At 46.2% G+C, this 25,393-nt stretch overlaps 1 protein-coding gene and 1 pseudogene across 1 annotated transcript; both read left to right on the forward strand.

Moving 5' to 3' along the window:
• Positions 1–233: 233 nt before the first annotated feature.
• On the forward strand, positions 234–23,524 carry CSF2RB (colony stimulating factor 2 receptor subunit beta). Its single transcript, XM_066634192.1, has 13 exons — positions 234–317; positions 2,904–3,033; positions 6,778–6,941; positions 7,388–7,545; positions 10,789–10,960; positions 13,815–13,950; positions 14,042–14,205; positions 16,117–16,265; positions 16,576–16,741; positions 17,491–17,581; positions 20,484–20,553; positions 20,874–20,947; positions 21,731–23,524. The coding sequence occupies exons 1-13, from the start codon at positions 257–259 to the stop codon at positions 22,824–22,826; spliced, it is 2,631 nt and encodes an 876-aa protein (XP_066490289.1). The 5' UTR covers positions 234–256; the 3' UTR covers positions 22,827–23,524.
• Positions 10,090–10,209, forward strand: LOC136658041 (5S ribosomal RNA; annotated as a pseudogene).
• Positions 23,525–25,393: the final 1,869 nt, after the last annotated feature.

Genomic DNA, 25,393 nt, shown 5'->3' on the forward strand with positions numbered 1-25,393 from the left:
AGAAAGTCCAAGATTAGCAGTGGTGTTGTCAAATGGTATATACCATTCAATGGGTAACTTAATGCAGAATGCAATGAAACAAACAGCGTTTAAAATATCTATAATCAAAAGTTAAAATCAAATAACCAAAAAAGAAAACACAAAGTAAACAGTCACTTGGAAGGTGGTGGTTGACATTTAACTCTTGAAATTCTCTCTCTCTCTCCCCCCCCCCCCCCCCCCGCAGGACCATTCAAGAGAACAAGTCTGGAAGAAAATGAAGTTCTGGAGCCTCCTCCTGATTTTGAGAGTCAACTCCTTCACTCTTGCAGCTCAAAGTGCGTTTTGCCTTACACTTTCCTTTCGTCTTCCGTCCTTTTTTTCCTTTCACCATAATATTTGTTAAGCACCATAAGCAAAGCAGTGTACATACATGAAATTTGCTATGACAAGTTTTTGCCTATACACACAGCTCAGAGATAAACATACAAGGAAGAAGGAGAAAGCAGGGACCTGCAGTGGGGGGGGGGAGGCAGGTGAGATAGAGCGTCCCTGCTCTAGTCCTTCAAAATGCTTGCACACCTCACAGGGAAGTAGTGGTGCTTTTGGAAGGACTATTTCCACCCACCACACACCCCAATCCTTCCAGGGATAACAAACTGAGAAAGGAGAGCCCAAAGATGTTAAGGTAAAATGACAACAAATTAGGGAAGTCCTTGAAGGAGAACTATATCTTGGGGTGCTTCATAAAGAGTGAGAGAGATTGGATCACGCAGATATCTGGAGGAGGAGAATTCCAAAGCTACCAAAGAAAATGGATGAAGGAGGGAGACATCCTTAATCTAAGCTAAGAGGTTGGTGTTTGAAGAATGTAAAGCTTTGGGCAGAGTATAAAACAGAATTTAGAGAATTGCTTTCACTTACCTTCCAGTGTTCACTTCCCTGGTTTCCATTATCATCTGAATGTAATGGTGGCCCATAAACAATACAGGAGGGACCTTCAGGAAGCTGACTCATCCAAGCCAGCTGCCCCCCCCCCCCACACACACACAAAGGATTTCTACTAGGGTGAAGCATCCTCATTCAACCCAAGATCTTGGGGGCTTGAATAGTCCAATTCCCTTTCTCCAGCTTCCCTCTGTCATCTTTTAACAGACACTTTCAGCATTGTCGTATCCATGGCCTGTTAAACAGACTAGTACAGCTTATTCAACTTCTGTTTCCTTTAATTTTTTTTTTTGTCTTTTTAAAGTTGCCACCTCTGGGCAGAAATGAGAGCTGCCCTTAGGAAACAATAGTGAAATCCAGAATTTTAACATAGCTATGGGTCACTTTGGATGATTCTCTTCCGATGGTTCCCCACTCCTGTGATTAAAAACAGTTTTTATGCCTTGCCCTGTTTTGCCAAGTTGATGCCCCCTAATCACACAGTGAGGATGTTCTGAAAAGTATAGCTCTGTGATTTGATGGCAGCAGAGTGTCTTCACCCCAAAAAAGGTGGGTACAAAGACAGTACTTCCTCCTTTCCAGACAATGATTTCAGTCATTTCATCTCCTAAGTGGCCCTGTTTCATTTCCAAATGGATGGGTACCCAAACGCTGTAGTTCACTACATATGATGATAAAGACAGATCTGAGAATCATGTCATGCTAGAGTGACACACCAGGAAATGGAGACCAAGCTGAGGCTATGGAGACAGGGGATGGCTCACTTCTTGCCGAATTCTGTGAAAAAGAATAGGGTGCAAAGAGGGCAAACCCAACCCTTACACCAGAAATGGAGATCTCCAGGGACAGGGTTAGGCCCATCCCAATGCTGCCCCTCTTAGAATTCCCATGTTTGTGAATTTCCTCTGAACATGAAAAACTGAATTTAGGTAGAACACTGCAGTGAGGGCAAACCCACCCTCCAGTGCTGATCAGTGGGTGAGACTTCAATGCCGAGTACCGTACATAGATATTGTATGGATATGTTCCACATGTAAGAAAGTTGCAAGTACAGGCTCTCCCTTCTCACGTATGTTGCCTGCCATAAACCTTTGCACACAGTAGTTGCTTGTAATGTGAAGGTATGTAGAGGGAAACGGGACTGCCCCATATCTGTGCATTCTGTCAGACCTCTGAACCAGAGCCTACTTATGAAGGCTCTTGTTCATGCAAACAGCACGCCTCAGTGCCTGAACTGCTCTGAGCGCACTGGTGCCGATGGGTTGTACACTATTTTCCAAATGAAAATCTTCCCCAGCCAACAGCGTGCCCCATATATTATTTCCTCCTGGAGCAAAGAACAGCTGGGAGGGAGGATTTTCATTTGGAAAATAGTGTAGGGGAAACAGAGCCCCTCTCCTTGTGGTGCAGTCCCAATCAGATTAGGGGGTCTTGTGGCTTCCATTTTGTTAAAAAATTTTTTTCAAAAGACCGATGTGCAACCACCCAGAAGTCCCATTGAATTCAATGGGACTTACTTCTGAGTAGATATGCAAATGTTTGAAGTGTAAGGCTGCACTCCTAGGTGCACTTACACAGGAGTAAAGCTCATAATACAGCAGGATGTGCTTCGAAGTAAACATACCAAAAAAGTGACCTGCTTGACCATAACTTATTTACTGGCAATAAATCCCATGGAACTCAGTGGAGTTTACTGCCTAGTGAACATACTTTTTGGACTGGGCTGTGAATGATTTTGTGGCTAAGAGATAGACTGGAAGGGGATGGGGGGGTGAACATTGATGTCTGTAAGTGTATCTGGACAAAAAAACACCCACAGTGAATAAAGGATTGTTTCTTTCCCACCATCCTCTCAAGACTGTGCAGCTGAGAAGGAGAAACATTTATTTTCTGTAACTTCACAAGCAACAAGCAAGAGATCAAATACTGCCCCTGCAAGATGCTAGTTAATTCCCAACTTTCTCTTTCCTTTTCAGAGACCCCACTGATGCAAAGCCTAGACTGCTTCAATGACTACACAACATATACCAACTGTACCTGGTCTGAACGTGAGGATACGAGGCAGTTTGTCAGGATGAGCCTTTTCTACAAAGATAATTATGCCCAGTGCGTGCCGCGGTTCTTATTTATCAGAGAGTAAAAGGAAGAAATAAATGCTGGAGAGTGCAGGGCTTCAGGGTGATTCCAGTCACCATCTGCAATAATATCCCAGTCCTGCAGAAGGGAAGGGGGTGAGGTGGAAAAGAAACCTACGAAGCTACCTCTAGGGCATAATATCTATCTTTTATAGCAAGTACACTCCAAATTTCTATCTGTTTTATAGAAATTTAATGGTCATGATGGCCCTCAAAGTATCCTGGGAATTGTAGTTTGGTGAAGAATTCTGTTATTGATTCCTGTTTTTCCTCCTATAACTCCAGTTCCCAGGTTCTTTGGGGATAGGGAATGACTATGAGCCTACTTCGTAGCGCAGAGCTGACCTCAGAATATTTTTTTCCTCTGCTGTTTCAGCAAAGGAAGAGGTGGATTCTCCCTCACTGGAGGTCTTCAAGCAGAGACCCTATAGGCTTCTGCTGGAGATACTTGAGTATTTTCTGTTATGCACAGGGGGTTGGACTCGATGACTGTGTGGGTCCCTCCCAACTCTATGATTCTAGGATTATATAAGAAGAGCCCAACTGGATCAGACCATGATTCCGTATAATCCTGCTTCCCACAGTAGCCAACCAGATGCCTCCAGGATGCCCAGAAGCGAATAGGCCAATAGCCCTCCACTGCTGTTGCTTCCCAGCAACTGGTACTCAGTGGCACCCTGCCACTGAACCTGTGTGCCTCTTGCACACAGGCATCCTGACTAGTAGCCATTGATAGATTTGTCCTCCATTGATTTGTCTAATCCCCTTTTAAAGCAATTGCGAGTGGCCATCACCTTATTTTGTCATTGCAAATTCCCGCACGTTAATTCTGTGTCAAGTAAAGAAGTGCCTCCTTGCATCCATCCTAAATTTCCCACCAATCACTTTCAGTGGATGTCCTGTAGTTTTAAGCATTGTGGATGAGGCTCTATCCTGTTTCTCCACACATTCAAGCATCAGTCATGCCCCCTAAAAAGTGATGTTTTTAGGCTGTCAGAACACCCTCTGAATATGATTGGAGCACATCTCTGGTTGTGTTTGGTCAAGTGCGCCAGAGACTGGCAGACAACCAGAGACTGGCAGCAGGCTGGATAGAGGCTTGCTGCGGGCCACATCTGACCCCCCAGGCTGGGGTTTGGAGACCCCTGATCTAGAAAAAAGACACCTGAGGGGGAACATGATTGAGACATACAAAATTATACAGGGGGTGGATAGAAGGATGTTCTTTTCCTTCTCCCAGAACCAGGGGAAATCCACTAAAACTGAGTGTTGGAAGAGTGAGGACAGACAAAAGAAAAAATTTCTTTACCCAGCGTGTAATTAGTCTGTTGAACTCCTTGTCATAGGATGTGGTGATGGCATCAGGACTAGATGTCTTTAAAAGGGGACTGGACAAATTTCTAAAGGAAAGGTTCATCATGGGTTACAAGCCATAATGTGTATGTGCAACCTCCTGGTTTCAGAAGTAGACTGCCTCAGAATGCTAGCTACAAGGGAGGGCACCAGGATGCAGGTCTCTTGTTGTCTTGTCTGCTCCCTGAGGCATCTGGTGGGCCACTGTGAGATGCAGGAAGCTGGACTAGGTGGACCTTTGACTGGATCCAGTGGGGCTCTTCTTATGTTCTTGAATTTGTTGCCTTCATCACCGTTGCAAACTGGGTCGACATTTTCCCTACGTTGAGAATAGAGAAGAATAATCATAGGTTAGGCTTGGATGATACTGTACTCGAAGAGCTGGCCCTCGTTGCTCATTGAGGCTTGGGAATGTGCATGTCCCACTTCTGGTATTTTCCTCCCTTTTGTTAAGTGCATAAGTGGTTCAACTGCCACATGGATCATGTATGAGATGCTGGCTCAGATGGGCTGACCCCACCGTGTGATTATCAAAGAAAGAAAACCACACTGGAAAAAGGAGCAGGTTGTTCCTTATCACGTGAAGAAGAGCTGCTTCTTAAGACATTGCCTAAACCAGCTTAAAATAGAGTTGGAGTTCTTTCATTCGAAGTGAAGAAAGACTCCTCCAAAGTGCCTTGGCATCGACCGAATGACACAAGCCCTCTTTGTGTGCTTATTCATGTGTGGGGATGAGGAGCATGATCAGTGCAGAGCTGGTGCTCACAAGGTCATGATCACAGGACTCTCAATGTGTGTTTGGGAACTTTGGGCAAATGCAGTTCCTGTTCTCATGGAGACAGCCCTACAGACAGTGTAGCCTGCATGTTGGTGCTACAGTAGAAGTTTGAGGGTGGGGTAGCACATGCAATCACACTCTGACCCCCACCCCATATAGTAATTGTAATATTTGGAAAGGGCTAGCATTGGTTTTGAGAGGCAGGAGATAAGGGGAAGAGTTTGTAAGAAACAGAGAACTGGAGGATCACTGCCCTTTTCTCTGGTCTCCTCCAGAAGACAAGAGGGTGGTGTCCCTTTTGGTTAGCAACTACCTTCCTCTTTTGTTTTCTTATGAAAGAGGAACTGCCCTACTTGCTTGACAAGAAAAAGGATTTTTAAAGAGCAGGAGCAGAGATCTGTTGGCAACTTTCAGTCTCGAAAGACTCTGGTATCGCGCTCTGAATGGTGGTTCTGGAACTGCATCCAGTGTGGCTGAAAAGGCCAATTCGGGAGTGACAATCCCTTCCACACTGGGAGCAAGTGCAGTCTGTCCCTGGCCTGTCTCCCTGGCTATGGGCCTTCCTTCTTTGCCTCTTTGCCTCAGTCTGTTGGCCAAGTGTCTCTTCAAACTGGGAAAGGCCATGCTGCACAGCCCGCCTCCAAGCAGGCTGCTCAGAGGCCAGGGTTTCCCACTTGTTGAGGTCCACTCCTAAGGCCTTCAGATCCCTCTTGCAGATGTTCTTGTAGCTGTGGTCTACCTGTAGGGTGCTTTCCTTGCACGAGTTCTCCATAGAGGAGATCCTTTGGGATCCGGCCATCATCCATTCTCACGACATGACCGAGCCAATGCAGGCATCTCTGTTTCAGCAGTGCATACATGCTAGGGATTCCAGGTTTGAGGTCAGAGTTTCCTTCTCTTAGATGAGCTGCCTTCCCAGGCTGACGAGTCCCATCTACCCAGTAGGAGCAGAGATCATCATACCATAAAATGTTGATGCTTGTCTTCCAGCACTTTTGCTGGTGAAAGGAGGAGCAATCTGTTCTCACGACCTGAATGTCCTCCTCCTTCAAGATTCTTCCCCACTTCACTTAAAGTAACCCTTCTTCTTCTATAAAGGAATCTGAAGGATTTGTGTAGTCTGGCACCCAGAAGCTACATCACAACCTTACTACTTCCACCAGCCAAGTACCTTTTGCTACCAATTTCAGCCAGATCTTATTCCTTATCTCTCTTTCTCTAGCCAGGCTCAGATGGCCTCTTTTGGTACCCATCCTTTCAGGCAGAACAATGGCTTCAGCCTCCACTTCTGCTAGGAAAATGACACCTGCTCAATTTCGGGGTGTCAGGTTGCTGTGAAGGCAGAGCCAGCCCAAGACCACCTGGCACCTGAGGCCATGCACCCGGTGCTATCCTTCCCTTGTCCAGAGATGTGCCTGCCTTTGCTCTTCCCACTTTCTGGCTTGGAAAAGAAAGAGGGGGACCGAATGGTAGAGGAGGAGTGGAAGAGAGCAGGATGGTGGGCTGGAGCGTCAGATAAGTCTAGCTGGCAACTGTTTGTTACTTAGTAAAATAAAGCTAGGTGTTTTTGTTTGTTGTTTGCAGTGACAGTACTCAGATGACATGCAATTCCCCAAAAACTGGGTCTTATAGAAATTGGAGCTGCAGTAAACGGCTGCCAAATTTTTCTTATGTACTGGAGAATATCTATATTTTCAAACCAGATAAAAAACTGGAAGCCCAACTCAGTGTCAGCCTGATCAACAATGGTATGTATTCAAGTCTCCCTGGAACATTAAAAACTGAATTCCTACAACTAAACTGTATTTCCTAAGGGGGGGGGAGTAACCTCAGATATATACTGAGTAGACAATGTTTCCTTACACTGTAAATGTTCTTGCATCTATAACCATGGGCCAATCGAAGTTAGCAAGCTCCATTAGCCCAGACTAGGAATGCAGGTTGGCCCATTAGTAGTCAGGGCCATCTTGAAACTGAATCAAAATGTGAAATAAATGCCCTTGTTTAGTCAAAAAATGTATATGAAGGCAATATTTTTTCTTAATTTTGAGCACACCTCATGCTCTCCCGAGATCCCCTTTGCACACACCCCTATGGGTCCAGACCCCACGGGATAAGAATCCTTTTTCTAGGCAGATCTGACATTTTCTATATCGGCAAAAGATTAAACTGTGTTCTTTATTCACCCTCTTAGTCCAGCCTCTTCCGCCACAGAAACTAAGTGTCAGAGCCATAGAAGGAGGACATGTCCGGCTGGAATGGGAAGCTGGTGATGGAAGAAATGGAAGGCATTTACTGGATGGGGCCCTGGACTTTGAAGTATCCTACAAACAGATTTGGGAACACTGGGAGGTATCTGTGGCAGTTCTGCTTGTATTTATATAAGGCAACTAATAATAGCAATAACTGAGAGCCCAATCCTATCCAACTTTTCAGCTGCAATCCAGCCCCGAGGTAGGGGAACAAACCTCACCTTACCTTAAAGAGGCCTCTGTGACTGCCCCCACACCATAGGAAGTAGCGCATGCCCCACTGGCATGGCTGCATCAGCATTGGAAAGTTGGATAGGATTGGGCCCTTATTTATGTGAAAGCTTTTATCCTGTTTTTCCACTTTTCAGTGGCATGTGACATAATAACAACATAATTTAAAATAACTACAAATAGCTATCTAAAATACAGTTCAATAACACAATAACAAACTTATCCATGTATTTACTCAGCCCAAACACAGAAAGCCAGGCACACAGCAAATGACATATGAAAATTACATGTTTTAAATGGGTCCCAGGAGAATAATCGTATTAAGGTCAGTCTAGACGAGAAAATAGGAATCCATGCTCAAATCTCCCACCTCTTTCAACTTTGGCAAATGGCTGCTAAAGGCATGGGGTGTGTGTGTGTGTGTGAATCAGAACCGGGCTTTCAGTGAGAGGTTTATCTTTAATTCTTTTTTTCTATACCATTTTCCCATTGAAAATTGCATTAAACCCCAACTGCTATTTGCTTCTTTATAGAAAACCAAGGTCTAGAGGCTGTGTTTGTTGTAGCAAAAATGACCAAGGATTCTGTAATACTTCGAAAGTAACCAAATATTTTAGTATGAGCTTAAACTGGCCACCACTTCCCTCATCAGTTCTGAACCTACAAACTAAAGTGAAAATGGGAGAAAGCGTTGAGCTGAGCCTGCCGCTGATATGCGCCCATAGCACTTTTGGAAACGTCTGGCTGCCCTTCACTTCCCTCAAGTTAGCTGCAGAACACTACTATGACCACAGTGAGCCCCACTGTGAGGGGGACATGACATGTGGTGGTCCTCAGTCATCAACAGACCAATCAGGAGTTCTGGATCAATGCCAAGGTGACTGTGTTGGCCTCACAGTGAACGTGAAAGTTCAGAGTTGAGCTATATCACAGAGACACATGTCATCTGGGAGACACATTTCCCGCAAATGCTGTGGCAATTTTTCTAACATCCCCTCAGAGCAAGGCTGGTCCAAGATCTCCTGATACCTTTGAGTTAAGACCAAGGGCAGGGTTCAGTATCCAGGGTTTACTTAATGTTCCTTCTGTTTCTCAGTTCTGGCTTGAGTCTGGAAAACCCAAGGAATTCAGGAAAAATTAGGATACCAGTTTGGATGTATGAGTAGTGGTCTTCCTCTCACACATAAAAAAATAATAATAACTCGGTTTATATACCGCCTTTCTGGTCATCAGATTACTCCTCTGACTTTATTCAAGGCGGTTTACATAGACAGGCATTTCTAAATCCCTCAAGGGGATTTTTACAATCATAGAGGTTCTCTCTTTCAAGAACCAACAACATTTCAGAATGGAGCTTCCTGGTTTGGTGTCACTTCTGGCCTCCAGTTCTCCCAGGCAGGCTGACAAGCAGCTCCATCTCTCACACGGAGGGCAGCCAAGACGCTTCTTGCTCACACCAAGAGCAGGTGGAATCACTCAGCTGGGCTTGTCACCTGCTTCAGGGTCTCACCATTCTCAGCCGTTCAGGGAGCTGCCAGTGTCCTCAAACTGGCGACCTTCTGATGTTATTTTCGGGCTAACGGAGGCTCTACCCTCTAGACCAGACCTCCTGCCCTGAGATAGGGTAAAACACCTGAGATAGACATACACCTGAGATAGGGTAAAACAACAATACAATACTTATTCAAAGTTAATAAACAAAACAGCGGTACTGTAGAAGCAAAAAAAAAAAAAAATCCACAAAGATGTCCCTTAAATCCAAAAGTCTGTGCTTCTTTCCAACCGTTCAGGTGTGCTGAGGCAAATCTGTGTTCTTTTGATCACACCCCAAAATGCAATGCATTGATCCGCATTCTTTGGCTTGCTCAGTCACAACACACACATTGAGAGCGCATGACTATACAAGGTGAGTCCAGCAGATAGCAGCAGCAGGTCATGGTATCTCTTCATTGCTTTGGCCAAGAGGGATCGCACGCTCATTTTCCATTTCCCCCCTAAAGAATCACAATCTCAGTTCCACGAGTAGATCAGAGTCATTCTTTCCTCACAGTGATTGAAGCAGGAGAGGAGTAGTCTATCTAGCAGTGACGTCCACTTGAATGATAGAACTACAACACTTGGAGACCCTGGCTCAAGCACTCAGCTCAGCAATAACCTGGCTCTCTACAGACCTACCAATAAGATGACATAGCAAGCAGTTATTTCACAACCACAAGCAAAACAGTTACTCTCTTGCAGGGTGACCAGACGTCCCCTTTTTCCAGGACATGTCCTCTTTTTTTAGCTTTGTATCCTGGAAAAGAACTTGAATGTCCTCATTTTCCCCACGAGCAGGCAGTGCATAGCCTTCTTGCAATTAATAAATTTTATGTAATATAGTTTTAAATTTAATAATAAGTAATATAGTGTTTAAATTAGCAGCAACTGTTACCCTGCACATGCCCGATCTTGTCTGATCTTGGAAGCTAAGCAGGGTCAGGCCTGGTTAGTACTTGGATGGGAGACCACTTGGGAATACCAGGTGCTGTAGGCTTATACCATAGTCTTTCGAGACTGAAGGTTGCCAACCTTTGTTTAAATTAACCACATAAAATCAATATAAAAGTGTTTTCGGCTTTTATTGTGTCGTTCTACATTTTTCTTGGATGTCCTACATTTTGGAGTGCCTTGTCCTCTTTTGTGGTTAGAACATCTGGTCACCCTGCTCTCTTGTTTGCTCTCAGCTTGACTGGGAACATGGAACGGGAAAGTTCCTCTCAGGGCACAGTGGCTACAAATGGGAACTGAATAAAGTGACTGAGGCTGCAATCCTAACCACACTTTCCTGAGAGTAAGCCCCATTGAACAAAATAGGACTTACTTCTGAGTAGACCTAGTTAGGATTGTGCCCTAAAAGAATAGCCACAAATGCCAGTGTATTATTTATTATGAATCTGCACATTTAGACATGAAATGCAACTCTATCCTGTGTGCATATAAGGTCACTTTTGTGGTATAAGGTATAGCCTTATAACATATAAGGTATAACATCCTATACCACACTGGGGCAGTACTGGATTCCCCATGAAGTGGCTGCAGTTGGCATTTTCCTTTCTTTTCTCTCCCTTTCCAGAAATCGTCCTCCATACTAGTCTCAAACACCTCTCATTACCTGCTCAGGAACGATTCCCTTGTGCCTGGGAGCAACTACAGTGCCCGTGTTCGAAGCATACTAAGACAAGATAGTGGACTTTCTGGTCATCCCAGTGAATGGAGCTCAGAGATCCACTGGAATACACCGGAAGGTAATCCTGCAGGGAGGTGATGCATGTGACTGTTGATGGCGTCAGAGGCAGAATGTAATGTGGGAGCCACTGGACATTGGTGTGGGTGTGTTCTAGCTGCCGAGTGAGTTCTGAACCAATTTGGGAAGATTTAGGCTGGGAGCACTGAACTGCTCAGAGAGGATTTACGTGTTCCTACTTGTGACAGGAGCATAGAGGCATGCCTCAGGCTTCTTCCATGTGACTTTTGTGTAACTCTGCCTCCATGGCAATTTTCAATCGGGTCTGTAAATGTCACCTGTCCTTTGCTCTTCTCATCACCGCTCCTGAGCCACAGCACAATGCCAATCCATAAGTTTCTTCGGGAAGTGGAAGAATGTGGGCCGATCATGATCTTAAGATGGGAAGCCCTCTTTTAAGAAACTGATGTCACACTTGCAGCATGCTGGGAGTGTTGAAAGATATAAACGACAGACAGATACAGGCAATTTTGAAAGATACACGCCTTTCTGGACAGGACCAAGGTCATCCTCCTATTCACACATGCCAGGTACCAACCCATCACAGGAATGTAGGAACAGCTGCTTTATTCATCCAAAATGCTCTTGTTGAGACATGCCAATTCTATGCTTGGCAGTGAAGAAGGCCAATTCTATCCTTGGGATCATTAGGAAGGGTAGTGAGAACAAAACAGCTAATATTATAATTTGTTGTTGGCATCCTTCAGTCTCGGAAGACTATGGTGTCACGCTCTGAATGGTGGTTCTGGAACAGAGTGTCCTCTCCAGTGCGTGAAGCCTGGGTAAAGTAGGTATGGAGGATAGGCTGTTACGCATGCAGCAAATCCCCCCTCTCCATGTTGCTGAAATGGTCCAATGGAAAGGCAGAGGCCAATACGGTTGGTTCCAGCGGCGTCGCAGGAGTTGCCAGAACGTGACAGTGTTCAGACACGAACTGCCTCAGGGACTCCGGCTCTGGATTTTGCCTCGAGGTTGACTCCTGAAGCCTTTTCCATAACTGGATGTAGCCACAAGGCAGTGGAGGTTTGGGATCAGAGTTTTCCTTCTCTCAGATGAGCTGCCTTCCCAGGCTGACGAGTCCCTTCTACCCGGTGGCTGTTTAGTCGCCTCTTACGACAAGTACAGCCAAACTGGGGGCCTATTCTTATCCCCAGCCCCCAGGGGATTAATATTATAATAATATTTTATTGCCGTTGTACAAATCGATGGTAAGGCCACACCTGGAGTATTGTGTCCAGTTCTGGTCGCCGCATCTCAAAAAAGACATAGTGGAAATGGAAAAGGTGCAAAAGGGAGCGACTAAGATGATTACGGGGCTGGGGCACCTTCCTTATGAGGAAAGGCTACGGCGTTTGGGCCTCTTCAGCCTAGAAAAGAGATGCCTGAGGGGGGACATGATTGAGACATACAAAATTATGCAGGGGATGGACAGAGTGGATAGGGAGATGCTCTTTACACTCTCACATAATACCAGAACCAGGGGACATCCACTAAAATTGAGTGTTGGGTGGGTTAGGACAGACAAAAGAAAATATTTCTTTACTCAGCGTGTGGTCGGTCTGTGGAACTCCTTGCCGCAGGATGTGGTGCTGGCGTCTAGCCTAGACGCCTTTAAAGGGGGATTGGACATGTTTCTGGAGGAAAAATCCATTACGGGGTACAAGCCATGATGTGTATGCGCAACCTCCTGATTTTAGAAATGGGTTATGTCAGAATGCCAGATGCAGGGGAGGGCACCAGGATGAGGTCTCTTGTTATCTGGTGTGCTCCCTGGGGCATTTGGTGGGCTGCTGTGAGATACAGGAAGCTGGACTAGATGGGCCTATGGCCTGATCCAGTGGGGCTGTTCTTATGTTCTTATGCCAGTAACTAAGAGCCCAATCCTATGCATGTCTACTCAGAAGTAAGTCCCATTATTATTGTCAGTGCAGCTTACTCCCATGTAGGTGTGGCTAGGATTGCAGTCTAAATGTAAATTCTCAGTGTAGATATGATGCCCTTGGCCTTGAGGAGACATCTTGGACACTGTTCCAATCTGACAGCTGAAGTTGATCTGCCACCCATTGAGATGGACCAGGGAAGAGAGACCTCCCTATGACAGGCTCAGTTGCACCTACAGGTCCTGTTCTAAATCCTCCCCATCTGGCTGCTCCAGGGAAGTCATACCCCTGCACAGGGAGGGGGAAAGAGGGTGGAACACCTTCTATCTCTCCTTTGTTGGAGCACCTCTTGTGGCAGGGAAGTCTGGCAGGCTCCACCATGCACTTGCCCTGTCTTCTTCCTTCACAAACACAGAAATATGCCATTTATACTCCCGACAGGTGTTGGGCTGCTCACATTTAGGCATCTGTGTGCAGTGCTGAAGTTTGCCTGGTCATTGAACATCCTCTTGGGTGGGGGTGGCCCATCCTGAAGCCCAGCCTGTTGCTGGCTAAGTTCCCCTCCGTCCTCCCCTCGTCCCCTCTGCTAAAATGAAAACTGAGAACTCTTACCTTGCTCCTGGTGAGCTGCCTTGAATTCTGGACATGCACAACTTCTGGTGAAACTGGAAGTCGCACACTTCTGAGTTGTAAGGCAGTGTGCAAGGCAGTGTCCTGTGAGTACAGGAATAACTTGCTTGACTTTCAAGTGAGCACCAAGCAGAATCTGTAGCTCCTCATCTCCGTTTCCTTCATGATCAATGAATTGGATCATATTCAATACTTTGAATTACGTTTCTTCACCAAGCCTGTCAGTTCTTTTTAGTTCCTGGTAGCAAACTATTCAAACCATCCCATACTCTTCCTCCCTGTGTTAGGTTCTGCCAAGCTTTGCATGTCTCAGTATGGGGGGCTTCTCTCTTGTTGCCCCATTAGGTGACGAAGCTCAACCCAAAAACCTCCGTTGTCTCTTCAATGGGATTGATCGGCTGCATTGCAGCTGGGTGGTGAGGCAAGAGGTCACCAGTTCTGTTTTGTTCTCCCTGTTCTACCGAGACAGCCCAGGATCAAAGTAAGTGAGCTTCTTTGGAAACAGATTACCCCAGTGTCTTCTTGCCTCTTTGTATAGTTAATGTCTTCCTGTTGTAATTCTTGTTCCTCAGAGAAAAGGAATGCTCTCCAGTCCAAACGACGGAATTGTCTCCCAATGTACATATTCCTTATGTATTGCAAAGCTGTGAGATCGCCGTCACTGACAGGCAGAGCCAATACCATGTGACTGTCAGGCCGAAAGAGGAGACAAAAAAGATGGGTGCCGCGTTCAACAGTAAGGATCCTTGGAGCGGACACAGTCTTGAACACTCTGCACATCTTGACTTTGGCAGCTCTGCTGTCCATCCCATTGTTTTGTGATGCTGGCATTGGCACAGGTGGCTTATGCTGCGTCTTTTGGGAACTCTCTGGTCAGGCAATCGCTACCAAGCTTGTGGTTATAAAGTAGGGAAAAAAGTTACTGAAGGAACTATATACGGTGGGCTTGCTGTATCTGTGGATTTGGGACCCGTGGATTTCATTATCTGTGGGTTCCCAAACATGTGGGCCAGAAGCAATACAAGTTGCACTCCCATTGCCTCCAGAGGGTGTTCTGAGGGCCGGGGACACTGTGCAGCCTCCCCTGCCCTCCGAAGACCTTCTGAGGCCTCTGGGAGGCCTTAGATTCTAAAGTCACTTCTGGTTTTACTGAAAAAACAGAAGTGACATTTTAAAGCCTTTGAAGGGCCAGGGAGGGCTGTTGGGCTTTTGAGGGGAAGGCAGGCAGAGGGTAGGTGAGGCCCAGGAGGGGGTGGGACTGGCCTGGGCAACCTAGGCCATATCCTGAGCCCCCCTCCAAAGCAGCCCCATATTACACTGACTGCTTGGATCTGGAGTGATAGCACGCAAGGCAGGGGAAGGGGAAATATATCCCCTTACTCTGAACTGTGCAGCAGCCAACATCTACCCTGTGCTGGATACTCCATGGAATGTATGTATTGGATTGTAGCCTGAACAGGGTCAGGGACATGGTCTGATGATGTAGGAAACCTTGAGAAAGCTAAGCAAAGCTTGTCAGTGCCTAGATGGGAAACCGCCTGGGAATCCCATGAGCATTGCCTTGAGTTCCATGATGGAAGAAAGATAACATATAATGGAATAAAATGAATTAATAGCCACTGGAGGTGGTACAGTTCATGGTGGAAGGGGGAGATTGGTCCGGGCTCTGACTATGCTTCTGGCATTGCTGCTTCCTCATGTGAGCTTATTGTGCATCCCAGAACACTCATGAAGTTCTGGGAGGCACTCCTATTTTGCATGAGCTCATCTTGACCATGTCCCAACCAGGGTGGCTAGAAAACTTTGAGTGAGCCACGGTTTATATACTTTAATAAGAGTGCCTACTGTTGCATGTGTAGGCCGTGTGCTAGAGCAGAGGTTCTCAAACTTTGAGGGAGCTTTACTCCCGCAGTAAGTTCTTGCAGGGGAGGGGGAGGGCAGTGACGTGATCCCCAGGATCACATCGCTAAGGACCTCCTCCTGCAAAACGGAAGTGCTTTGCGCCCGCTTTTAGCGAACGTTCCAAGCCATGGGGAGCACTGTGCAGGGCTGCACAGGGCTCCCCGCACCTCCTGCAGCCTGCTGCAGCCCTCCCTTCTTGAAGTAAGTGCAAAGCACTCCCCCCTGCCCCCTTAGCAACACGATCCTGGGGATTGCATCGCTGCCTCCCTCCCCTCCCCCCACCCTTTAAAGGGTTGGGGGAAGCATTACATGAACTGGTGGGTCACAACCCACCAGTTTGAGAAGCACTGTGCTAAAAGATGCTTCATACCAATCACCAGTACCAGATGGTAAAGAGGGCAAGAAGGTTATTGGCTGGATGAGTCCATGGTCTTATGCAGGGATGTCAAACTGATGTTTAATACAGAGGGCCAAAGTCAGCATTCATAGTGCCTGCTGAGGGCCAGAAGTGACATCATTAAGCAGACCATGGCCAGAAAAAAGCACTTTGTTCTCACATAGAAACTTATTACCTGCCAATGCCAGAAGAGAAAATATGCCATTCTTGTTCATATTTTCAAGTTATGAGAGAGCCCAATTAACAAACTGTGAGAGACCAGTTGTAATGGGGACCAGTTGATTCTGACGGCTGGATTCAGCCCATGGGCCTTATGTTTGACACCCTTTTGTATTCTTTGCTGCCTAGTCAAACCACACCGACCCTTCAACCTATCTATTCAAAAGATGGACAGCCAGGCATACAGGCTGAGGTGGGAAACTGACATCATAAATAAGCATTCTAAACTTCAGAAGAGGTATGAGATCTCCTACTGGAAGACCAGTAAACCTTTGGAGGTAAGCTGTTACTGGTTGCTTCATGATTAGGGTTATTGAATGCAATTCATTGATATATATTCAATATATATATACTTGGAGACTCAAGGTTATATATAGCGCTGGAGGTGACTGGGGAAAACCAATATCCAGGAACAGCTTCAGTCAGAGTTGGCAATCCTATTCCCAATATGCAGACCAGTCACCTCCAGCGCAATCCTATGCATGTTGACTCAGAAGCAAGTTCAGTTCTGTTCAGTGGGGCTTATACCTAGGTAAAGGAGTGTGGGATGGCATCCCTAATTTTTTCCTTCTCCCTTTTTCTATTTAGATCAAAACTCAAGATGTTAGAGATTCTTCATTCTTCACTTTCACCCCCAAGCTCTTGGAGACAGCCACTCATTATAAGGCAAAGGTGCGGGCAAAAGTGAACAGGGTTGACTACGATGGCCCATGGAGTGAGTGGAGTGACAAATACGACTGGGAAACAGAAAGCGGTAAGTCAGAGAAGGAATTTCTGAAAAAGGCCCCTGGTCTTTCCCGTCAGTCTCCAGGGAGAAAGATCTTACGGATGGAACAGAAGGGGAACTGTGAAGACATCGACAGGTTCCCTTAGTCTCAGCAGGCTCTTCCCTTTTTAAAGTTCAGGGTAGTATACAGATAACAATAATAACAATTATTGTTAGTTGTGGTGAGTTTCCTTAGGTTCATTTTTAAAGGCACCATACTGGGTAGTGTGAAGTCTTCTTAGCCAAAGCAGGACTCACTTTTTTTCCAGTAACTGTTGCTTGATTTGGGAAGCCTGGGCCACCTGCTCTCCTGGCAAGATGCTAAGGGGACTGGGTGGGACTCCACTTACCGCTGTTTATGTAGAGGTCCTGCAATGTGGAGTTTCACCTGATCCTCCCCCTTACTTGTAAAGACAGGGAATGGATCATACTCCCCATAGCGTTGGATAGCTTCATCCCTCAAGAGGCTGCGTAGTCTCTTCCTGACTTCAGGCTGATGGAGTTGTGGTGTTGTGTTGTGTTGTCTGTTGCGTCATGGTTCGTGCAGCCTTACTCTAAACATCATCCATTAGTAATAGGAATCGTTGGGGAATTCTTGCACAACCCAGCAAGCCTTTTTTCCTGGGTCTCTTTTTTTAATGGCATTTAGAGTGAAAGTCCTGCTGCTTTGATTTTGATTTAAAAATGCACTTCCTTTTTCATTGGTTGTCATAATCTTCCTTTTGTGATTGTTTCAGTTTTGCCTCCCTGGGGTCTTCTACTGGTAGCACCAGCCGTAATCATTTTGATGGCAGTGGGCCTCTGCTGTGGTCGCAAATACATTCTCAAGTATGTTTGTGTTACAAATGGGGTGGGGGGAGTCTTTAAATCCCTGGGTAGGGCTGGGAAAGACACTGACTTGGATAAAGTGTCTGACAAAGCAGTTTCCTTTGCTCACAGATATGTTTAAATGGGAAGGACTCCAGAATGGATTGGCATGCTGGTGGAGGGAGTGGGTTGGACATTGGCAGGAAGGAGGAAGGACACCTCTGCGGTGTCCAGTATATTATGAAAAGTGTTTTTTGCTGCATTAAGCATAATCTAAGGTCCATAGATTTTGCGGGTATAGTCTTAATTGCCACATCCCATTGCTCACCCAGGATAGAACAGTTCAGAATTCTGTTTGGAGTAAATATGTATCAAACTTAGCACATGTCATCAGATATTTATAAACAAATATTACTGGCTTCTTATCAACTGACTGTATAAGTATGTCAAAAAAATGGAGGGGTTTGTGATTTGGATAGTGCCAAGGGACCAAATTTAGAAACTAATAAGCGTCGCAATTGTAAATATTGCCAACTAGCAGTCTTTGGAAGGTTCTACTGTTCACTAGCAAATGAAAAAAAAAGTCCTGGTCCTGATCAGGGCCTCTGAGAGGAATTTTTTTCAAGGGGGCTCAAAGTTTCTTTTGGGCACTTTTGCAAAATGGGAGGGGTGAAACAGAGCGGAGGAGGGTGAGCAGAATAGGGGCAGGGAGTGGCAAAGCAGGGTGAGGGGAGGGTAGAGACAGCTGGAAAAGCCTTTGGAGCCCAGGTCTACCCACCCATGTGACATCAGAAGTGTTCCCAGCATTCCCAGTCATGGCAGTGTCCCCAGTATTCCGTATGAACAAGTCTGAGTAGTTAGGAAAATGTCAGATTCCAGGAAATTTCTGGGCTCCCTCCTTTGGCTCCTGAGCCCCCCTTTTGACCCTGGGTACAAATTACCTCCTTTATCCCCCTCTCCTAGGTCCTGGTCCTGATCAATAAGTTGATCTAATGTAAAAACTGCCCAGCTCCTCCATGAAAAAAGATTCCCTAGTAATCTTTGAAGTGGCAGGAAGGAGTTAGATAAGCCACTGTCTCTTGACCCAAGGCCTGTAGTCCCATTACAGTCAGCCACAATGTGGAACCTGCTTTAAATCATTCTGTGGCCCCAATCCTACTCCTCCATGTTATAGCATACAGCTGTGCCAAGAAGACTGTGCTGCATGCTGTAGTGGGATGGGGGGATTGCCCAGCCTGCAGGAGGTATTTATGTTTACTTACCTCCTAGTACAGTGATTTTCAACCTTTTTCATCCTACGGCCCCCTGACAAGGCACTAAAATGGTCAAGGCACACCACCAGGTTTTGACAATTGACAAGGCACACCATGCTGTCAGTGGGGGCTCACATCTCCCATTGGCCCTATTAATAAATGACCTTCCCCCAAATTCCTGTGGCACACCTGTGGACCACTCACGGCACACCAGTGTGCCACGGCACAGTGGTTGAAAATGGCTGTCCTAGTAGGTGGCCCGATTACCTAGGAGTCTCCTTAGATATACACCAGCTTGGTGGTGGATGTCTGAGGAAAGGAAAGGTGCAGGGAGGTTTTAGTAAGAGGGGATCAGATCTGGTATGCACAACTACCACTGGTTCCAGCCCTCCCTCCCTTCCCCAACGCACCCTGTTACTCCCATTGCCATCCTGTTACACCATTGCCGAGGTCCCAAAAGACAGTCAGAGAAACAGCTCACCATTTGGTAGTATTTGCAGAGATGCAGACATGGAAGGCTTATGAGGCTTTATGAAAAGGGCTGGGGAGTCTCAAGCCCACAGACCAGATCTGACTGTCCCACAGGCCAGTCTCTTCCTGTGCTGCATTTCACCCTTTAGAACATCCTTGTGCTATTAGGACCCCAGACTTAGACCCTGAGGACTTGAAGGATAGGGAAGACTGGAGTTGGGATCATGCCTGGGAAGCAGAGGTATAACAAGAGTGGAGCCTGAAGGGCACCTGCTCCGGGCACTACACCAAGGGAGTGCAATTTTTTCCCTCCACCAGCGCCTCACCCTCTGTCATGGGGAGGATCCTTCCAGGTTCCTAGGAGAAGGAGGAGATGCTGGCAGCTGCCACTTTGCAATCCCCAAGGGGGAGCCCCTACATGAGAAGGAATGGAGCAGCCGCCAGATCACGAAGCGGTTGCCGCCAGCGCCTCTTCCTTCTCCGGGCAAACCTGGAAGTGATGTCTCAATGTCGCATGATGTCGGTGCCCTGGGCAAATGGGCTGTTAGATGTGCCTCTGCTGGAGTCATAGAAATACCCACCTTGTCAAAGATTGTCAAGGGAGGGGAACCCCAGAAGTCAGTGCTGCTGGCATTAGCTTTACCCAAGGAGCTACCCTGACCTGTTCCTCTGGCTCCAAGGATTCCTCCTCCTCAGAACTCTCCATGATGTGGAAGGACCGCCCACTACTAGCATCTAAGGGAAAGAGGGCAGCCCTTTTACGTGGCAAGAGTATTCTTTAGAGAGGGCAAAGCTGGCAGCACGCTGGCTTCAGGACAGTGGTCTTCTTGTATCCAGCCTATGACACTTGCTCTACTGGGAGCTATCTGAGGTCCAGATCTCCTTTAACCAGCCTGCCAACATGGCAGTGCCTTTACTGGTAACAGAACATGTGATGGTCCTGATTAAATTGGCCCTCCTCTACATTTAGTCCCATTCTGGATTCTTTCTGGCAGGATTTATCCCAAAGGTATTTCTCAAGAGGAGAAGCAAGGAAGCAAGTGGAAGAAGAAGCAGCTGGGCAGATCAGAACTGCTGAGTTTTCCCAAAGTGCTAGGCTAGCATCAATTACATCTCAAAACAAGGGCCATTTTGATAGAAAACAAGGTCAGATGGAATGTGCCAGAGGTGTCCAAACCGTCCTTCTGTCTTTCTTACAGCAAGAAAAATGAGTGGGATGCCAATATTCCAAGCCCTCCCAGGAAGTTCCTGCTCCCTGATTATTTTCTGGTAAGAGATGCTATTTATTTTTCACACTTTTATACCTCTGCTTGAGTTCCAAAAATTCAGATGCAGAAGAGAGGATTGGAGTGCAATTGAACATGGGTGCAAAGTCAATATACAGCTGCAGTGCCTCATGGGAAGGCAGCAGCAGCATAGAAATGCCACCAAATGAACTACCAAAATGTGATGTGGTTGGAAAGGCATACAGGCCAGTTAAGGTTAAGTAACACATCCTGACACTTATACTCTGGGCACCCAGACTCCCAACCTTTTTCCTTGCATTCTGTGGATAACAAAGGCTGCTACCTGGACTTATTTCTTTTCAGAATAACTCACTGGACTTCAGTAGCCAGAACACGTTGGGAGAGGACAAGATCAGCTGTACCATAGTACTGGAGAGGTGAGTATACAAAACAGACACCCATTGCTGTTAGACTTGTCCAAGACATTTATCAAGGAACTGTTAGGTCTGGGGACATGTCTACACTACAGATTAAGCTAGATTAATAGTCATTTTCTTTCTGCTGGCAATTCTGGGTATAGTAGTACTGTGAGAGAAGAGCAGGTGTTTTGAGCTGAGAATTCTCTGTTCTCGCAGAATTAAAATTCCCAGGATTCCTTGGGTGATGCCATAGCAGTTAGTGGCCACCATAGTCAGGGAGGATGTCTTGGATATAAGAGGCACCAAGAGAGAAAGAATTAGCCAAGTGAAGCCTGCCGCTATGAACTTACCCTGGAGAAATGAAGCTTAGATGCTCCATCAAGTAAGAGCAAAATTCGGACTGCACCTTGGGCCGGCACAAGTCCCTTGCACCGGCCCAGGAGGGTCACAAATGAGCCTCTGCTTCCCTGCCTGTTCCAGTGCCCTCCTGGCCTGCCTGTTCCAGCGCAAGATAGCATTGTGCTGCAGTAGTTCTAAATGGGTTGAAAACATGCTTTATTTGGACGTACACCATTCAACAACACCATCCTACAATGGTGGGTTGTTTGCCTATCTGCATGAGACTGCAAATGTGGAAGATAGCATCTGGCAGGGATCAAAAGAACACAGTTTTCCACTGCCTCTTCTAGACTGCCTTTCTAACACAACATAATATGTGCCCCTTTCCCAAATCCTCTTTTGAGGCTTTCTGTCAGAGAGGATCTCTCTTTCCCAATTCTTCATCTTTTCTCTGTTCTGCAGGTCACTGTTGGTTACCTCTTCAGAGTCTCTTGGAGCTGAATCAGAGAAAGCAGAATCACTTTCAGCCTATCACAACATGGAACTATTGAAGCAATTTCCACTTTCTACAGCGAATGTTGGCCAATGCTTAAGTCTAGCTGGCCTACCTCCCGTACATGACTGTATTTGCAGTGCTAAGGGGGGCCTTGTTCAGGTCTTTGATTTTGATGGCCCTTACTTGCAGTTCCCCTCAGTAACCTCTGTGCCTGATACTCAGCAGAACTTGAATGCTGCTCCTTTAGAAACAAGGGAGCCATCAGTGTCTCTCCAATACATGGAACCTCCTCAGAGCTTATGGCTGCAGCAACAGCTAATGGGGAAAAAGAATGAGACAGCTCCCCTGCTTTCCATGGTCCATGACTTGGAGGAGAATAAGCACCCACTCTCTGAAGGGCAAGATGTATCTCAAGGTCAGGCAGCAAGTGTGAAACTGGAGCAAGGAGGTGGCGGCCAGAGACCACAAAGCCCCACCACAGCAAAGAACCCTTGTCAAAATGGACCTTTGGACTACATTGCCACTGCAGACCTGCCACTGCCCATAGAAAGGGACCCTTTACTTCTCTCACCTGTAGAGACCTCAAACCCAGAGAAGTCCCCCTGTGGTAGTATGGAAACATCTGTCTCACAGTCACCTCAAACAACTGATGGTGTCTCCAGTTCAGGGTTGTGTCCGAAGGGTCAAGCACCACCTGCTCCTTCAAGAACATCCCAGGAAGGCTTTGGTGATTATGTTATGACCCTCCCTGGGACCTCAGGGTCTGCATCAAAGGAAGGCCTTCCTTCCTCCCCAACTGAGCCTCGATGTGACAAGGGCTTTTTTTTGTTTAACCCTGGTGACAGTGGTCCAGTCTTCCTACGTCAGGTGGGCGATTATTGCTTCTTCCCTGGAACCAAACCTGTTAAAGCCACCAAGAGTCCAAGAGGATCTGTGGGACATTCTCTTTCAGGAACCAATCAGACAGTCACAAAGCCTCACAAAAAGAGTGAATTTGTTGTGGGCCAGTTGCAGCCCAGTCCTCACATCTCCATAGACACGAGCGCGCTTGTGTCTCAGTAGAAGCCCCAAGTCCATGAACACTGCCTCACTCATCTAACTTCTTTGCACTACTGTCACTTGGCTAGTGAAAAGCCACGGCAGCTTTGGGGCTGTGGTGAAACGTCCTGTGGCAGGTGTAATATTTTGAAGCCTCTTGGAACATGCTTTGCTCAAATGGATGCATCATTCCATGCCAGCACAACACATTCCAGATGGATGTCAGTGTTTCCAAGCAGGCACTGTATGCAACTTGGCCAATGATTGGGGTAGATGGTCCTTGATGCTTCATCTGCTTTTAAGAACATCACCGTGGGCAACTGTTCCTTGCTGGTTTCCATAGGAGATTTTGAACATGTCATTCCAATGCTAGCCAAAGACCCTATTTTTTCCCCAGCCCTACTGAACCTTCTAAACCACTCTTCATAGTTAAGAACACAGGAAGAGCCTTGTTTCAATCTAAGGGTCCATCTAGTCCAGCTTCCTGTATCTCCCAGTAGCCTACCACATGCCTCTGAGAGCACACAAGACAAGAAGATACCCATATCCTATTGCCACTCCTTTCACCTGGCATTAGGAGATACACTACTTCTAAAACCCAGAGGTTGCATATAGTCATCATGACTTGTAAGCTGCGATGGGCATGTCCTTCATAAATTTGTCCAAGTTGTATCACCTGTCCCTTTATTTTCATGTTCTTTCTTGCTGTGTTTGATTGTTGTCCTTAGCTTCACGTTATTTTGTATTTTAAAATGTGAACTGTCCTAAGAGCACTTAAGACATAAATGAATAACATTTCTAGGCAGCTTCCAGCAGTGGCATTGGTGGGGGGGGGGAGGGTCTGGGCTGCACTGGCTGATACGCACGGGGGGGAGGGGTTTGACACCACTACTTGCCAAAATTTTTAAAATCCTGGTATGTTTGAGTAATACTACCACATTATATATCAATAGATGTGTAATTTCATGCAGAATAGAATGAAACAAACTGTGTTGAAGCAGCTTTATTCTATCAAAAGTTATAACCCAAAAACCAGTGGGGTGGGATGATATTTCACCACGCTCACTCCCTGGGCTGTTGCCTGCCCATGGCATAGGAGGAGGTCTATTATAGGGCTGGCCTCCTCCACTGGGTAATGCAAACCTTAGTGATGCCAGTGGCTTCCAGATCCTGGGCAGGAAACAAAACAAGTCTCACTTTCAAGTCCATCCTCAAAATGCAGGCTTTCCATAGGCATCTTTATAACCAGCTGACCCACAACGTAACAACTGTAGATTTAGCTAAGTGGCAGGAAAGAATGGACCTTAATACTTTTTGTCCTATAAATAATTTTGTAGAACTTAAGAGGCGTCCTTGCATGTTACATTGTAAAGGCTAGTTAGTTTGCAGACAAAGAGTTTATTTGCTTTTCCGGCTGACCTGCCACTTGGGCAGAAAACCAGTTTATTTCCTGCAGCTGCTTTAGTATCCAAAGAGGAAGAAAAATGGGCAGACAGAATTCCATGGAAGAAATTATCATGACATTATCAGAAGAGGAATCTGAATGTAATGTCTTGGCTAGTTGTTTAAAAACTCATGGGATCACTTAGTCCCCACATCATTCTTGTAGGTGTACTTTAGGTTAGGGTGTACTTTACATTGTGTACTTCAGTTTACACACAATAGGGTTTGATCTCCATGACAAGAGATGTTTGAAAATGTTATTTATTTTACTCAGACGTAAGCCCATTATGTTCAGTAAGACTTAGGGCCCAGTCCAATGGCCTCTTCATTGGTGCTCCTCCTTTGCCACTGACTCCAGTCATTGCAAAAGTGCCTGCTCGATGCGGGAGCGGCCAGCGGTAAGTGGAACTGCCAGGTGACTGTGAGGCTTTTTGGGGTAGTGGAGGGTGGAGAAGATTACTGTAAAAATGGTTGGCAACCTTCAGTCTCGAAAGACTATGGTATAAACCTACAGCAGGCGGTAGGCAGCAGGTATTCCCAGGCGGTCTCCCATCCAAGTACTAACCAGGTCTGACCCTGCTTAGCTGCCAAGATCAGACATGTGCAGGGTAACAGTTGCTGCGCAGCTCTTGAGAGCTCATCATGTGCTATTATAGCCTGGATGAGTTCAACCTGGGCTGCACATGTTGACTCTAGAAAGAGATCTAAAAATGTAAATACACTTGTTTAACCTAGATTACTGATGATCTCTGATTACCGATCAGTAGTAATCTTTAATATTACAGACTACTAATTGCAGTCTGCAACCAACCCGTTTGCTTCAAGGTTCTGATAGTTACTCAAGCAGTCATTTCATTCCTAAACAGAGCCAGAAACCATATTTTGTAGCACCTTTTTCTATTCCTCAGAATTTTCCTCCCATCAATAAAACTTGTTTAAACAATGAAGGTGTAGGAATTGTGTCCAGAGTTATTATTCTGGAGTAACAGTCATAATCTTCGTGAACAAGGAGTTCCGGTCTTTGGGGTCCAGTCTGAAATATATTCATGGAGGAAGGGGCAGTCAAATCAGGGCAAACAAGAGAATCAAGACAGACACGGAAAGCAAGTTTTCCCACAGCAGGTAATTAATTTCTGGAACTCACCACC

Source organism: Tiliqua scincoides, chromosome 7, assembly GCF_035046505.1.
Source record: "Tiliqua scincoides isolate rTilSci1 chromosome 7, rTilSci1.hap2, whole genome shotgun sequence".
In the NCBI taxonomy this organism is placed as follows: domain Eukaryota; kingdom Metazoa; phylum Chordata; class Lepidosauria; order Squamata; family Scincidae; genus Tiliqua; species Tiliqua scincoides.